The sequence below is a fragment of the Camelina sativa genome, chromosome 3 (genome assembly GCF_030686135.1).
Source record: "Camelina sativa cultivar CO46 ecotype springtype chromosome 3, ASM3068613v1".
In the NCBI taxonomy this organism is placed as follows: domain Eukaryota; kingdom Viridiplantae; phylum Streptophyta; class Magnoliopsida; order Brassicales; family Brassicaceae; genus Camelina; species Camelina sativa.
This window is the reverse complement of record NC_141882.1, coordinates 5,786,204-5,800,853: the sequence shown is the minus strand read 5'-3', so window position 1 is coordinate 5,800,853 and position 14,650 is coordinate 5,786,204. Positions and strand designations below refer to the sequence as shown.

Here is a 14,650-nt window from a genome sequence, read left to right as displayed (position 1 = left end):
ATTGTATATGACACAAATCATTATTTTATTTTATTTCCACAGTGTAAAATATCTATATCCTTTAATGAAAGAGGATAAGATTTTGAAATAATCATAAATAAATAAAAAGGAAAGTCTAATAAAAGCGTCGTCAATGATTCGAGAGTCTTCTATAACCTTCGTTTCCTCTGTTATTGCCACTTCCTTCATGATTCATGAAACTACTGTAACCTTCCACGAACATATATAATCTCAAAACCCTTTTCTTCTTCCACCTTATCTTTGCATCGTAGCTTTCGATTTTTTTCTCTTCTCCTTCTTCTTCTTTAGATTTTCCCCGAGAAAGTTTGCTCTTTTTTTTCCTCTGTTCTTCATAAAAAAGATTCTCTTTTTCTTTCTTTTCTTTGATCGATCGAGTGTGTTAGCGTGATGTCTTCAGAGAACGATTTCGCTGAGTTCGAAAGTGGAAGCGATGGTGTCTCTCGTTTTTTACCGCTGATTTTAGCTATAGCCGCCAGAGAAGCTGCTGAGGACGCTGATCAGCCGACGACGATACACGCGCATATCAGCATGGATCCGTTGACTCCGAGTGTGGTGACGATCGGATTTGGTCCTGGGCTCGAAGATTTCTTAGGCGGCGGAGGTAAAGAAGGGAGATCGCCGGCGTCGAAAGCTTCGGTTGAGAGTATGCCACGTGTCGTCATCGGAGAAGATAATAAGGGGAAGGGTTCTTGCGCGATTTGCTTGGAGGAGTGGTCTAAAGGTGACGTGGCGACTGAGATGCCGTGTAAGCACAGGTTTCACTCCAAGTGCGTTGAGGAGTGGTTGGGGATGCACGCCACGTGTCCTATGTGTAGGTACGAGATGCCTGTTGAGCAAGTGCGTGGAGGAGTGGTTGGGGATACACCAACCTTGTGGATTGGGTTCTCCGTCGGCGGGAGGAGAGGTGAAGAAGACTGAGGAAGAAGACGACAAGGTGATGAAACAGAGGCTTAGGTTTTTTAGGTTTTAGGGGATGAGAGCTTTGTATATTTTTTGTTTTTTTTTTTCCGTTTTCTGAATATCAATTTTCTCGAATTCAATGTATTTTGTTGCTGAAATTGAAACAAATTCAAGAAGATGATTCATTCTCATTGCGGCAATTAACAAACACAAAACAAAGATTTTAACGTTTAGGGTTGTGGTTGTGGGCTTCCTTGAGGGCTAAGATACTTTTGTTGTTCTTCTTCTTCTGCTTCTCTTTCTTTGAGTATTTTGATTCCTTGATATCTTCCCAGCATTAGAACTGTAGCCATTGGGTTAGTTCCTGGTGATTCTTCAAACGTTGAACCATCAACGACCCTTAACCGCCTCACACCATTAACTTTATAATCCTCGTCTACCACAGATCCCACTACGCAACCGCCATGGTAATGATAATAAGTTCTCACATTCTCTTTACAGAAGCTCTTAAGCTCTTCATCACCTGCCACAAGCTTATCCTGTGACTGTGTTCCTAAGAAAAACGTCACTGTCTCTGACCTTGCTACATGTTGAAGATGGAGAACCATTTCTTGGCATGCGTCAAGGTCTTCCTTGTTCTCTAAGTAGTTGAATTTCACTGAAGGATTCTCCCTAGGGTCTGTGCTGTTAAGCTTTAGCCTTCCTTTGGATTTAGGGAATGCGATCTTGGCTGCTATAGAGATTCTTGTTGTGGTAATGTTAGTCGGAAGAACCTCGGATTCGAGTATGAATTTGAAACCTTCTGCTATTGCTGCCACTTGAGGTGGCTCGAGTGTGCGGTTTTGCGAGAATCTATCAACAAGAAGAGAGATCCCTGGATTATCCGATATTTTCCTTCCGACTTGTTTGAGATCGACAACTACAGGAATGTCAAAATCTCTTATATGCTTCTCTGGTCCAATACCGCTTAAGAGAAGAATCTGCGGACTACCTAAAGCTCCAGCCGTGAGTATAACCTCGCCTCTATGCTTCGCAACATGTGCTTTGTAGGTCGTACTTGAGCTCCCATCACTTTTCATAAACCTAACCCCAACTGCGCGAGTTTTATTACCATCAAACATTATGCTCTTTACCGTTGCGTTTAGAAGAACGGTGGTGCAACTTGGTTTACCAAATCCCAAAAGATCTGCGGATGTATGCCTTTTCCCACACTGATCATATATGCTTCCACCGATCTTTGTCCCTTGCGTGTGCTCCAAACTATATCCGTTATACGGATAAAACCCGGCTTCAAGAAACCCGAACTGCACAACACATTGCCACTGAGTCAATTCAGGCATGAAGACAACCTTATTCAACCCATTTATATGAATCTTGAACCAGATCCTTGTCCCAACCAGTTTTCTTTACAAACTCATCGCTAGCTCGGCTGTAAAATCCGCCGTTTATAGCGCTCGATCCTCCAAGAACTCGTCCTCTGTAGTTTTCGATTCCATCTAGAGAGGTGAAACTTTGTGCAACAGATGAGTATTCATCTGTATTTAGCAGTGAGTACCCAAAGTTCTTTCTTTCTTCTACTAATGGATCTCCATAAGGCGAGCCACCGCGTTCAATGACCAGAACAGAGTATTTCTCAGACAGAGTCGCTGCTAAGGAACATCCCGCAGTTCCACCTCCAACAATGATGTAATCGAATGACTTGCCGGCTATATCTTTAGGATCTGTCGTCATGTAAGGCATTTGCAGTCCTGGAAACATCAAATAAACACTTCGTCAAAAAGCTTCAAGGCAAATATATATTTGCTGAAAACAAGAAGACACTCTACATTTAATACCTAGTGACAGATTAATGAGCATGTAGATGATAAAGAGAACCACAAGATGAGACATGTCTAATCTTAATTTTTCAGATTCAGAGACAAAGTTTTTGTCTGAAGAAAAGGGTTTATTTGGTTTATAAGTGGAAGAGGTTGCGAGTCTAAGTGATGATTTGTGTGTAGACATAATGATCCGGTAAGATGGTCAACAAATAAAGAAATCTGAAAAAAGTTTGTTACAATAAAGAACGCATGGTTAGAGATCATGATGCTCTCTTTGTTGGATAATTATGAAAAATTTTCCTTGCATAATCATATATCCATGCCTTAAAGTCATGGCCCTTGATAATTATGATTTTTACCTTTTGCTGTTTCAACTAAAAATTCTGAGTGGATCGGATGAAGCAACGACGTTAGTTAGAAAAACGGACCTTTATTAGGTTATGGTTAAAAAAACAATTAAACTTAACCAGAAACTAACTACATGCCTGAGATAGAATCTGAAGTTTATAATGAAAAGAGTAGGAAAAGAGATGACCACCATTGTCCCAAAGATCTAAAGCAACACATTATGTGTAGCACTGTAGCAGTTTCCAAGTTGCCTCCCTTAACCGGTAGATGATAACAAACGAATTTAAATTTGTTTACATGTTCAATCGGCACTTGAGAATTGAGATTCAAAGACAAAGTTTTCTCCAAGAAAAAGGATTTTGGTAAGAGCTTGTGAGTCGTCTTAGTGATGGTTTGGGTCAACAGCATATGTGTCCAAAGGAAAACTAATTTTGATCTCTCTCATTTACTATATAAACTATAAAGTGGAGTTCTAATTAAAATTGTAGCATCAGCATGTATGCAACATTGCAACTAATACCAAAATATATGAGAGAATTTAGCGATAACATGTGACTTTAATTTAGAAGAATTTTTCTAAAACAAAATCACTATCGTGTCGATCTAGTTGACTTGGCGCCACCTCTCTTTTTTTTGTTATTTCTTTTTTTTCTTTTGTGTCCCTCGTAATTTAAGAAGAATAGCTATTCTTATCCTATCTTAAATATATTTAGTTTCAAGTATTAAATACATGTCTTCTTCTCTTCTTTGTTATGAACAGCATTAAAGGTATCTTGTTTTGCATTATCAATTTATCTAAAATTGTTTCTCTACAAAGTTAGCACTTTCTTGTCATTGATATAAAACATTAATAGAGGTGAAAAGTATCCATGTGGAGCAAGGAGGAGTATGTGAATTTACAGACGAATTCCCCGGAAAATGTGGCAATGACGGGAAGAAAACGTGCATAGAAGCGATGAATAAGAAAGGCACTTCAGGAGAAGGCAAAAAGAACTTACGTTGTGAATGTTTTGATAACCCTGTTGTCATCTTAGGTCGTCCCAAACGTATATGCAGATGTCGAAATAATTGCTAAGAAACTATATATAAACATTGTAACCAAAACCTCCTTATAGTAATAATGAATGATCAACAAAATAATTAAGAGAGAGTGTTTGGTGTTGTTAGAAAGCCAGAGTATAATTTATGTGCTTTCAGATTAGATTATTTTCGATCATGGCACTAGTACTTATCTCAACTGTTCACTTACTGATCACCTTCATATAATTTATCATCTAATAATAAATCACAGTACTAATCACGTTTTTGTTGTTAGTGGCTTTGTCTCTAAACTCTAAAGCGATATGAACGTAGCCATGTCGTCATGCCCTTGTCTGATTCTTGTTGAATGAGAGAAATTGTGAGCCTAAAAAGTTTGTTACTAAGGAGCATATGGTTAGAAGAGATCATTATGCTCTCTTTGTTGAATATTTATGAATTTTCTTATTTTTTTCCTTCATAATTATGTCCTTACCTTTTAAGTCATGGACTCATGGCCATGGTCCCTGGATAATTATAATTTTAACTTTTATCTGTTCAGATGACATTATGAATTGAGAAAACTATATTCACTAAAAGTTGTTTTCATACAGATTAAGAATTACTTTTAAAAGCCCCATATTCAATATATACAGTACCACACTACCACTTATTAATCAAATAATGATGACTTCATTCAACATTTATCAGTTTTACATTTGAATGTTGGTTGGAATATTCACATCAAAACTATTAAACGGAAGGATAACATTTAATCATAACCAAAACGGCCCCAAACTTTAACAACAATGAAGAGAAGTAATCTGACCAAATATATATTTCCGTACGTACCAAATTGATTGTGTTCGTCCATACCATATCATACAGTTTGGCAGTTTACTAAGCTGTCTACACATACAGGAATTGGCACAATTTAGATCCGCGATTACACCGAACCAAAGACACTTAAGATGGCCACCAACAGATAGATGATTACTAGTTACATAACAATCAAAAAGCTCTTAACAAACTTGTTTACAGATCTTCCATAATGAATACATGATCATCCAAGATCAATACTTGTCAAAAGGTTAAAAATTAAGTAGGTCAAAGAATAGACCTTTTAATCTCTCTGCTTGTTTTCTTCTCCAAAGCTACCATGAAGCTTTCTCTTTCCCTCTAGAATGCACAAGCGAGACTTGATTTGTCAGATTTTCCTTGGCTAATGAGTTACTTTTCTTGATTCTACTTGGAAAATCTTTGCTGGAGTTTCCTCTAAGTGAGAGATTTCTCCTTAGCCGGTTCCGGTTTATCATCATCATGGTGTTCTTCGGTGGCACGTTAACAGCACTTTCAACACAGTCACTGGCTTGAGCACAACCCCATGGTCTTATAGAATGTCCATCTTCACAAAGCGGTTTAAGCCTTGGGAGAATGTTGTGTGATTTGAAAAGCTCTCCTTCCTCTTTGGTGCATATTGGACAAGACGGGTCATTGCGTTGAGTCTTTGGAGTTGATTGGTCAAGACATTCCGCGTGAAAGACATGTTGACATGAAAGCACTCCTGTGACAGGCATATCTCTGTTTCTTACGAGGGATCGAGATCCCCAAGGAGATTTCTGTGAGAGGTATCTATTACACAAGGCACATTTAAATGTACTTGAAGGTACTCTCTGAGCTTTGGTAGAGTTGTTAACCCAATCAAGAACTGGCTCTGCAACATCCACAGAATCAATGCTGCTTGTGGTCCCGCTGCTCCAACTGCAGGCATCCGCAGAATCAGATGTTATATCCCTAACATCATCAGAAGGATGCAGTATAGGATGAACAGGCTTGGACAAGAAAAAGCGCCGGCTTGAGAAGTTTCGGTTAGGTTCAGAGTCACCAATATCAGAACAAGATGAGAACGAACCAACGTTTCTTGATGTACAAGGAAGTTGCTTAAGAATCTGATCTGCAGAGAGAAACATGAAACGATATGTAAGCCGATCAGAGCAAGAATCGATTTGAGTTGGCACGGAGGATTTGGTTGATGCAACAAACCTCTTCTTGTTGCAGAATCAAGATGATTAGGAGTCCAATGAAGAGCCTGAGAAAGGTCGGGACTACGAAGAACATTAGCATTATTTGATGAAGTGGAGGAACCATAACAGCTAATACCATCAATTAATCCATGGACATCCCATCTCGATGAAGGTGGAGAGAAACTTGAATTAGTCCTCCAATAAGGCTCATGGGGACGAAACGAAAACTCCCCACTTGCAGAATTTGAACTATCTGACTTCGCAGCAACACAACAGAGCGAACCCATACTCACTTTACAACAGTACTTCTGAAGACTAATCTCCAAATCAAGGCTTAATAAACACCCCTCTATGAGACAGATCTTGCAAAAACCATAATTTGGATTTGTTTCATTGCTCTTTTAGCTAAGCACACCTGAGTTGAGTAATCAAAATAGCAAAAAAAGTTTCAAACTTTCAATCATCAAAACAAACATCTAATAACTCAGGACATTACGAATTCACATTGTAGTACCAAAGCTCAATCAGAACAATGAAGAAGGAAAAAAAAAAACAAATCTGGAAAATTTAAAAGAACTAATCTACCTAACCCAGTAAGGCAGTAAGTAAATCTCTTACTCATACAAGTAAGCAAAGATCTAAACTTTAGATTCCAAAATGCTTTTTTCTCCCTATAAGAAGAAGATGAAAAGGAAAACAAAATAACCCACATTGTCGAAATTTTCATTTGCAATGAATATATGACTTCTCCAATGACATTAAGATTTGTAAAGTAAAAGGGGCTTACTGCTTCAAAACTCGGAGCGACAGAATCAGGAAGAAGAGGACTGTTGTCGGAAGAAACTGAAACTACGAGCCGCGAATTGGATCGAGAAAAAGAAAAACCCTAATTTCTTGGAAATGGGAGAAATCTGCTTCTTCTTTACTCTACTGTACTGTGTGTGTATGTAACTTTTATCTTGGTTGTGTTTTATTTTTACAAGTACATTTATTTAAGGTGTATGTATATAATGGAAGTGAGTTTAAATTAAAAGCAAGTAATTAATGTACGTTGAATGTATTTTATTGACAAAATAAAAATGTGGAATGCATTTAATTTTTAGATGGAAAAAATGAATTCGGTGAATTTTTTGAGTCAAAGAACTACTGTACTGTTTGCCAAAAAAAAAAAAAAAAAAAAAAAAAAAAAAAAAAAAACTGTACTATGTTTCATATATGCAAATATTGAATCACTATATTATGAATGTTTTTTTGTTGTTGTTATCGAGTGGCATGCCCTTAAAATTGATCAAAATGTTTGCTTACTAAAGTTAAGAGTAACACTTATCCTGAACTCAGTTTTGAACCTCAATTCAAACCCTATTTTTGTTATAAAGATTTCAAACTCCTAGAAACCATTATCGATTTATAAAAAATTATTCTAATCGATCATCACTTATCAAAATTTATCAAAACTCAAAAGAATAGGGAAATTAAGAGTAAAAAATGTTTAATAAAACTTCCTTTTTATATATAATTTGGATGAATAAATTTCATAACTTATAAAAGAAAAGTATTAGAAATTTGAATTAGTTTTGATGTTTTATCTGCTTAAAATCATGAAATTCGAGTTGATTTTGCCGTTTCAAAATTTTGTTTTGTCAAATTAAACAGATAGTCAAAACTTATGAAATTTAAGTAGTTTTGTTGTTCTAACATTGATTTGGTCAGCTTCAATTAAAAACTAATCCTTTAGATTTTTTTTTCTTCAACTTTCAAGCAAAAAATGGCACAATGGTAACTGGTGAGATTGTGGAATAAACCTTAAATCACCATAGTTGTGGAAAGACAAAATCCGCATCATCCGTGGGAAAATGGAGTTGAATTCAAAAAATTACATGTAAGAAACGTCTTTTCTAAAAAAAAGAAAGTGGGTGAACTCTCTCAGACACGGAAGTTGAGGTAGTCGCTCATCTACAATATGAGCGTCTTCTGGCGACAAATCTCTGGCTCTCCGTCCTGACCGGCGCTTGTTTCTACTTTCTCGGGTTCGATTATTCGAAGATCTTTGGTCCACTTCCCCCGGCATTTCTAGTCGTCGACGAGACCTTCTGGAATTCCTCCAGCCTTTCTCGGTATTGGTGAGAATGGCGAGCAAACTGGGTGACACTGTTCTTGAGTTTCTCCGGCGAGAACATGCCTTCTTCGTGGTTTATAACCAAAATTATTTTCCCGACCTCTCTACATCTTCTAGACTGTCAGTGGTCGGAGGGGATCGTATTCTCAAAGCTTTTTGTAGGATGCAGTTTCATGAGCTCTTTATGCTTCTCCTTAAAGGTTCCGACCATCTCCACTGGGCTGAGTTATCAGATCTGGTCTCAGACGGTTTTGCTTTCGGTCAGAACCGGTCAACGTTCTCTTCCGGCAAGATCTCCTTTGTAAAATTGCTAGCTCCGACTTCCCCCTGTTTGGGGAGAGACTCGGAATCTTCCTTCTCATGGGATAGATCTGTTACACGCTCCTGCTCTATAGAGAGAAAGTCCTTAGTCCCGGTGAGAGCCATTTCCGACACCCTGTTTGGAGTGGAAGTCCCATCCGTTATCACCCTTCTGCCGCTCAGCACCAAAGCCACCAAAGCTGAAGCAGATTCACCTAGTTTAGCGAGCTGTTGTTCTCTCATAACTCCGTCGGCTACACTTGTAATGACTAACCTCTCCTTCCGACAAAACAGTTTACCGTTGTCGAGACTTTTCTCTAGCTCAGCCAATTCTCCATCTATCTCGGGTAATCCCTCCTAAAAAACTATTCTGTTTTGCCTCTCGACCTTCTTGGTCGATGATAGTTCCGCCTCCAAGCAGCACCGCTGCCTCACCTCGCTCAGATATAGTGTGGAGCTGCAACGGAGAAGAAGGTCGTTTACCTTGTTTTCCCGTCTAAACGGAGTTCTCAATCCTAGTGGGCTAACACATGGCCAATCTTTCATTTTTCATTTAATGGACTTAGGCCCAACAAGTATTAAGTGCTCCCATTCCAGCCCAAGTATCTCTAAACATGATTGTTTTTCCGACAAATTAACGAATGGATTTGTTATTGTATTTCTTGTTTTGTGCCTACAACGTTTATCAATTTTCTTATGTGAAAGAATTTCCCCCTTTTGGGAGGTTACTTGTTCTAATGAAATTAGTCTAATTTCCTCATTCGATGAGAGCTATTTTACAATAACATCTTCTTATAAGGAGAGATTTTTTGCTTCCTCTCCTCTTCAATTATGTCTTTTGGAAGGCGTAGTAATGGCAATTGAAGCTTCGTGCAATACAACACCCTCTCCAAGTGTCCTTTCAGGTTTTTGGTTTTCAAGACTCTCGTCTTGTCCAACATGTGACCACCCTTTCCAAGGACCTTTGGTGCACGCACGGAATCCAAACACCGCGTTCATTCTTTTGCAACATCTGCGGCAATGGTTATCAATGTGGCTGACTATGTGGCAGTGGTCGGTCATCCTTCACCACGAGTGGTCTCACTTTGTGTGGCAACTCTTTACTTTTAGGACTTGTTGTCCTTTTTATGTATCTTGTCACTTTTATGGTTTCAAGTCAAGCTTTAAAGCTTGTTTTATGTATGTTTTAAGATCGATGTTTGTAGTTTATTTTGTCCTCCTGTGTAAGTTTATTGGTGTATTTGGTTGCTCTTCAAAAAAAGCTTGTAAATCTTTAATCTAATATAATGGAGTATCTGATAGAAAAAAAAAATGGAGTTGAATTCGAATGTTTGTTTATGCTTCTCCAAAAGAGTCCACACCATGGAAAATGTCTCTCCATAATACCACATTACTCGGAGTGAAATGCTTATTTATGGTCACCACTCCTCAAAAACATTGTTGCTTCCCATGTTCCTCATTGATTAATAGTAGTATATAACAATATTATGGTTTTGATATAGAACTAGTTGATAAGTTTAACTACAGCCTAATTCGTATATACAAGTATATTTAGTTATTTACATACGTTAATATTCAACTAAATTGTATGTTTACAATCAACTACTATCGTTTGTAATCAAATATTTTAAAAAGTGTTTTTTTTTTTTTTGCTTATATTCAAAAAGGTTATAAACGCTATAAAACAGCACAAAAACATTTTGTGTAAATGGTGTTAAACGAGTACAACCACACAATCATCACCAATAAACACAATGTTGAATGTACACTCTCAAAACGTTTCATATCGAACCATGAACCTAATTAAAGTAAACAATAATAATTGTGAATTATCTAGTCACATATTCCGTCTTGGCTCATGTGACTCCAAACCAATTTACTGAATTATATAACATTGACTTAACAAATTTCCTATCAATGGGACGACAGATAATCTAATACTCAAGTTTGTCACTATTTGTAAAAATATTTTTATTATATTTCTTTCATTCTTTATATTCGAGCTATATATGATTGTATTCCAATCTAGCACATGCTGTTAACGAAGACTAATCTGGGATTAGTTGGGTAAGACGAAACATAGTTACAATAAACCAAAGCCACCGGACACAAGTGGAATAAGAAAAATTGTAAGTCATACTAGTAATTTAGTTCTTTTACTGCTTTTATCAATATGTTATCTGGTCATTTTATTTGTTATATAACCGACACATAACTTGCTAAACCAACGAAATATGTCGTTATCATTTTAAAACATATTAGTTCACCAAACTATTAACGATGGTTTGCACATTATATTTTCAGTGTAGTTGGTGATAATAATCAAAAAGTTGACTAATACACATTTATCTAAAATCCAAAACTATGATCAAATCAGTAATCACTACAGTATAAGAAAACCATAATTATGGTCGTAATAAATAATAATTCTCGAAGCAAACAATATAACAAAAAAAATATTTATTTTATAAATTTTCAGGTACGTATAAATAATTTCTTATATTGAGTTTTACGTGCCGTCACGTCCCGAAGAACAGTTTAAAAGAGAATAAAAATTAAAAAGCCACCTGTTTTGTTATTTGTTAATCAGAGAGATATTTTAATAATATTAAGACGTTAGCCCCAAAACCTTCTATTTCTTTCTTCTCTGCTTTCAAACCCATCATAAAAGCCAAAAAAAAAAAAAAACCATTGAAGCAAGAAGTGCCAAGAGAAGCGGTCACATTTTCCGGTGAAATCTCCGATCATCGACCCTTTCTTCTCCGGTAATCATTGCATGTTCTATAACTCTGAATTCATTAAAATGTTAAACAATCGAGTTCATCTCAAAATGTTGTTTTTCTTGGTCGGACGGTGATGTGTCAATGGATCTTGATCAGTTTGGGTTCGTATTGTTTCATTCTTAGCTCAATTTGCATAAAGAGATATAATTTGGGGACATATTTTGACCTAATCTCTGTTTCTTGAGTAATTTTAGCATACTTGACCGACGAAGTCAAGACTTGTTTTATAAAATTTTGGCTCTTTGGTTTCTAACTAGAGCTGTCTCTTGTGTTGTTGCCAAGATCTGATCTTTATAAGTTGGGTTTTAGAATGAATACTCCACAACTCTGTTTTGTGTAGTTCTTGATATAGACTAATAAATAAATCTTATTTTCACCAGCTTCCCCTGCGGCATTGTTAAAAATGGCTAGTACACTGAGGAACATTCATGGTAAGAGATCTAATTTGCAATCTGAGTTTACTGGAAATGGAGGAAGTAAGAGAAGAAATCTTCATGATCATGATACAGATAATAATGTCATTGGGTCAGACGACACTGTGTATCGTTTCTTGTGCCCTGTGAAAATCCCGGGAGCATTATTGGCAAAGGCGGTGAGATCGCGAAGCAGATAAGGTCTGAGACTAAATCAAACATGAGGATAAACGAGGCTTTGCCAGGGTGTGATGAGCGTGTTGTTACCATATACTCCACTAATGAGGAGTTGAATCGTTTTGGAGATGAGGGAGAGCTTGTTTGTCCTGCTTTGGATGCTCTTTTCAAGGTTTACGACGTGGTTGTGGCAGACATTGATGATAATGATGATGATGATGATGATGGTGATGATCTTAGCAAGAAGCAAACTGTTACTGTGAGGATGCTTGTGCCATCAGACCAAATTGGTTGTGTTATTGGGAAAGGTGGGCAAGTAATCCAGAATCTGCGTAACGATACCAATGCTCAGATTCGTGTCATCAAAGATCATCTACCCTCTTGTGCTTTGGCTTTGAGTCATGATGAGCTTCTTCAGGTGAGTGAGATACAATAACATTCACAAGTCTTATAAGGATTTGAATTCTAATTAAATTAGCTCTCATGATCATTGTGTTGGTTGATTTTCAGATAATTGGTGAACCTTTGGTAGTTAGAGAAGCTCTTTATCAAGTTGCTTCACTGCTTTATGATAACCCGTCACGGTTTCAACACTTGCTCCTGTCATCTCCAAGTTCCATGCATCAGCCTGGTGCGATGTTAATGTCTGCAGCACTAACGAGCTCTCACAGAAACTACGCTGTGCATAGAGATATAACAGATGCTAGGGAGTTTTGTGTTTGCTTCATCTGTCCATCTGAAAACGTTGGAGGTGTTATTGGAAAAGGTGGTGGTTTCATTAATCAGATTAGGCAAGAAACTGGTGCAACGATTAGAGTCAATACCTCAGAAACTGATGATGATGATTGCATCATTTTCATATCATCAAAAGAGGTAATGCAATATCTCTTATATCTCATACAAATATTAAAAATGGGAAGATTTGATAAGAGTTTTCTTGTGTGTATATAGTTCTACGAAGACCAGTCTCCTGCGGTGAATGCAGCGATACGCTTACAACAGCGGTGCAGTGAGAAAGTGGGTAAAGATGCGAATGATTTAGCAATCTCCACTCGTTTACTTGTGTCGAGTTCCCAAATAGGGTGTCTCATTGGAAAAGGTGGAGCTGTTATATCCGAGATGAGGAGTGTAACAAGAGCTAATATCAAAATTCTTCAAAAAGAAGATGTACCAAAAATAGCACGCGAAGATGAAGAGATGGTTCAGGTGATTTGAACACATATCTGGATTGTGTTCTATTACTTTTTTTTTGTTATGAAACTAAGCCAATGGTGGTTTTTTGCTGTTGTCAGATTACAGGAAATCCTGATGCTGCTATGAAAGCACTGACGCAAGTAATCTTGCGATTAAGAGCTAACTCTTTCGACATGGATCATGGACTTGTCTTGTTACCAACATCTCTTCCATATACCGAGAGTTCGAACAAATCCAAGTACGCAAAACGCGATGACTACACTAAACTGGTATGTTCTGGTTCACAAGATTTGAGGATTATCCAATGTTGTATGCATCATTCAATCTAGACATTCCACTAAAGTACATGATTTGTTTTTATTTGCAGAATTCGAATTCCAAGAGAAGAAACAATGTTTCTTAGAACGGAAAGATTGAAGAGTGTGTGTTCAACAGTTTCAGGAACTTCTATGTATGCAGTTTTTATACAAAATGAATGATTTACTTGTAGAAAGAAGAAAGTTGTCTATGCGAGATGTAAACAAGAGGGTGTGTTTTCATCTTTTTCTTTTTCTTTTTAGTTTTTACTTTGGTATACTGTTTGAAATCTCAAAAGTGTTTTGTCATTTCTACTTTTAGTAACCAACATGTCACTATCTATTGTATTACATTAAAGAAAATACCTGCCAATATCTCTTTAATCTTTTTATGTGTTTGAGATTGATGTATGAACCCTCTAGTTTTTATTCCAGGATGTTTTGCTTTGTCACGCAGGAATTGCATTGTATGAGGGCCTCATTATGAGGCCATGAGCATATTCCACTTTACTTTTTCTCACAGTGTCTGTGTCACACACTACTTGTTTTGTCGTTTGCTTCCAGCTTTTTCTGTCTTTGTGAATCAAATATGTATCTTCTGTCTTGAAACACACTAAAAGTTTTTGCTCTGTTTTGAAACCAGTAGTTAGCAGAGCCTGAGCTTGAGCTTCAAAATCTTCCATTGGTTAGCAGTTAGAACTGATATGTCGATGTGGGACAAAGTTACAGTTATAATTTTACTGACTATATTGTCAAACTCGGTACTCTTAGCTTAAGAGTGGAAACACGAATTTTACAAAAATTGGACTGATGAAGTGATGGGATGAGCCAGGCCCTTGCAATAGTGCAACGCATGGGCGACTCGCGAAAGACCAGATAGCAAGCTATCTTAACGGGCCTTCTCCCTTAAAAAATAGAGTTAATATCGAGTGAGCCGATGGCCCACATATCAGATATTAAACTGATAAGAACAGATACTACACTTGATCTTAGCCAAAAGGCCGAGAAAGGTATGATTTGCCAGTAGAGCTCAGCGTCCTTTATATATTACACAAGATTGACTATTGCTTCTCTAACTCGTCGATGTGGGACATTTTCAAAAGAAGCACTTGCCTCATCTTTAAACAATAACGCCTATAAAAGACAAAACAGTCCTTCTAGTTTATGTGCTCGATTTTTGTGTCTGAATTTCTCTGGTTTTTCTTACCTTTGGAACTTTGCTCTCGTATCACTGGTTCAAG

At 37.2% G+C, this 14,650-nt stretch overlaps 2 protein-coding genes, 1 non-coding gene and 2 pseudogenes across 7 annotated transcripts; 2 read left to right on the top strand and 3 right to left on the bottom strand.

The window, feature by feature from the left end:
• The first annotated feature begins 408 nt into the window (after positions 1 to 408).
• On the top strand, positions 409 to 1,112 carry LOC104772971 (E3 ubiquitin-protein ligase MPSR1 pseudogene; annotated as a pseudogene). The gene has a single exon (XR_015595223.1). The product of XR_015595223.1 is annotated as an E3 ubiquitin-protein ligase MPSR1 pseudogene (transcript).
• Positions 1,090 to 2,974, bottom strand: LOC104772973 ((R)-mandelonitrile lyase-like; annotated as a pseudogene). Its single transcript, XR_015595221.1, has 2 exons — positions 2,757 to 2,974; positions 1,090 to 2,669 (listed from the first exon to the last, which is right to left on the bottom strand). The product of XR_015595221.1 is annotated as a (R)-mandelonitrile lyase-like (transcript).
• Positions 2,975 to 5,052: 2,078 nt separating this feature from the next.
• Positions 5,053 to 7,191, bottom strand: LOC104772960 (uncharacterized). Of its 2 annotated transcripts, none has more exons than XM_010497515.2 (3): positions 6,918 to 7,191; positions 6,150 to 6,545; positions 5,053 to 6,060 (listed from the first exon to the last, which is right to left on the bottom strand). In XM_010497515.2, the coding sequence occupies exons 2-3, from the start codon at positions 6,415 to 6,417 to the stop codon at positions 5,261 to 5,263; spliced, it is 1,068 nt and encodes a 355-aa protein (XP_010495817.2). In that variant the 5' UTR covers positions 6,418 to 6,545; positions 6,918 to 7,191; the 3' UTR covers positions 5,053 to 5,260. The 2 variants fall into 2 exon arrangements, with proteins under 2 accessions (XP_010495817.2, XP_010495822.2); XM_010497520.2 differs by having other exon boundaries at positions 5,053 to 6,055; positions 6,918 to 7,073.
• Positions 7,192 to 11,156: 3,965 nt separating this feature from the next.
• On the top strand, positions 11,157 to 13,795 carry LOC104772949 (KH domain-containing protein At4g18375). Of its 2 annotated transcripts, XM_010497512.3 has the most exons (7): positions 11,157 to 11,311; positions 11,710 to 11,760; positions 11,839 to 12,337; positions 12,430 to 12,792; positions 12,871 to 13,125; positions 13,212 to 13,382; positions 13,481 to 13,795. In XM_010497512.3, the coding sequence occupies exons 3-7, from the start codon at positions 11,963 to 11,965 to the stop codon at positions 13,514 to 13,516; spliced, it is 1,200 nt and encodes a 399-aa protein (XP_010495814.2). In that variant the 5' UTR covers positions 11,157 to 11,311; positions 11,710 to 11,760; positions 11,839 to 11,962; the 3' UTR covers positions 13,517 to 13,795. The 2 variants fall into 2 exon arrangements, with proteins under 2 accessions (XP_010495814.2, XP_010495809.2); XM_010497507.3 differs by having other exon boundaries at positions 11,176 to 11,311; positions 11,710 to 12,337.
• Positions 13,796 to 14,227: 432 nt separating this feature from the next.
• Positions 14,228 to 14,423, bottom strand: LOC147946619 (U2 spliceosomal RNA). Its single transcript, XR_015596072.1, has one exon. It is a non-coding gene; the product is annotated as a U2 spliceosomal RNA (small nuclear RNA).
• Positions 14,424 to 14,650: the final 227 nt, after the last annotated feature.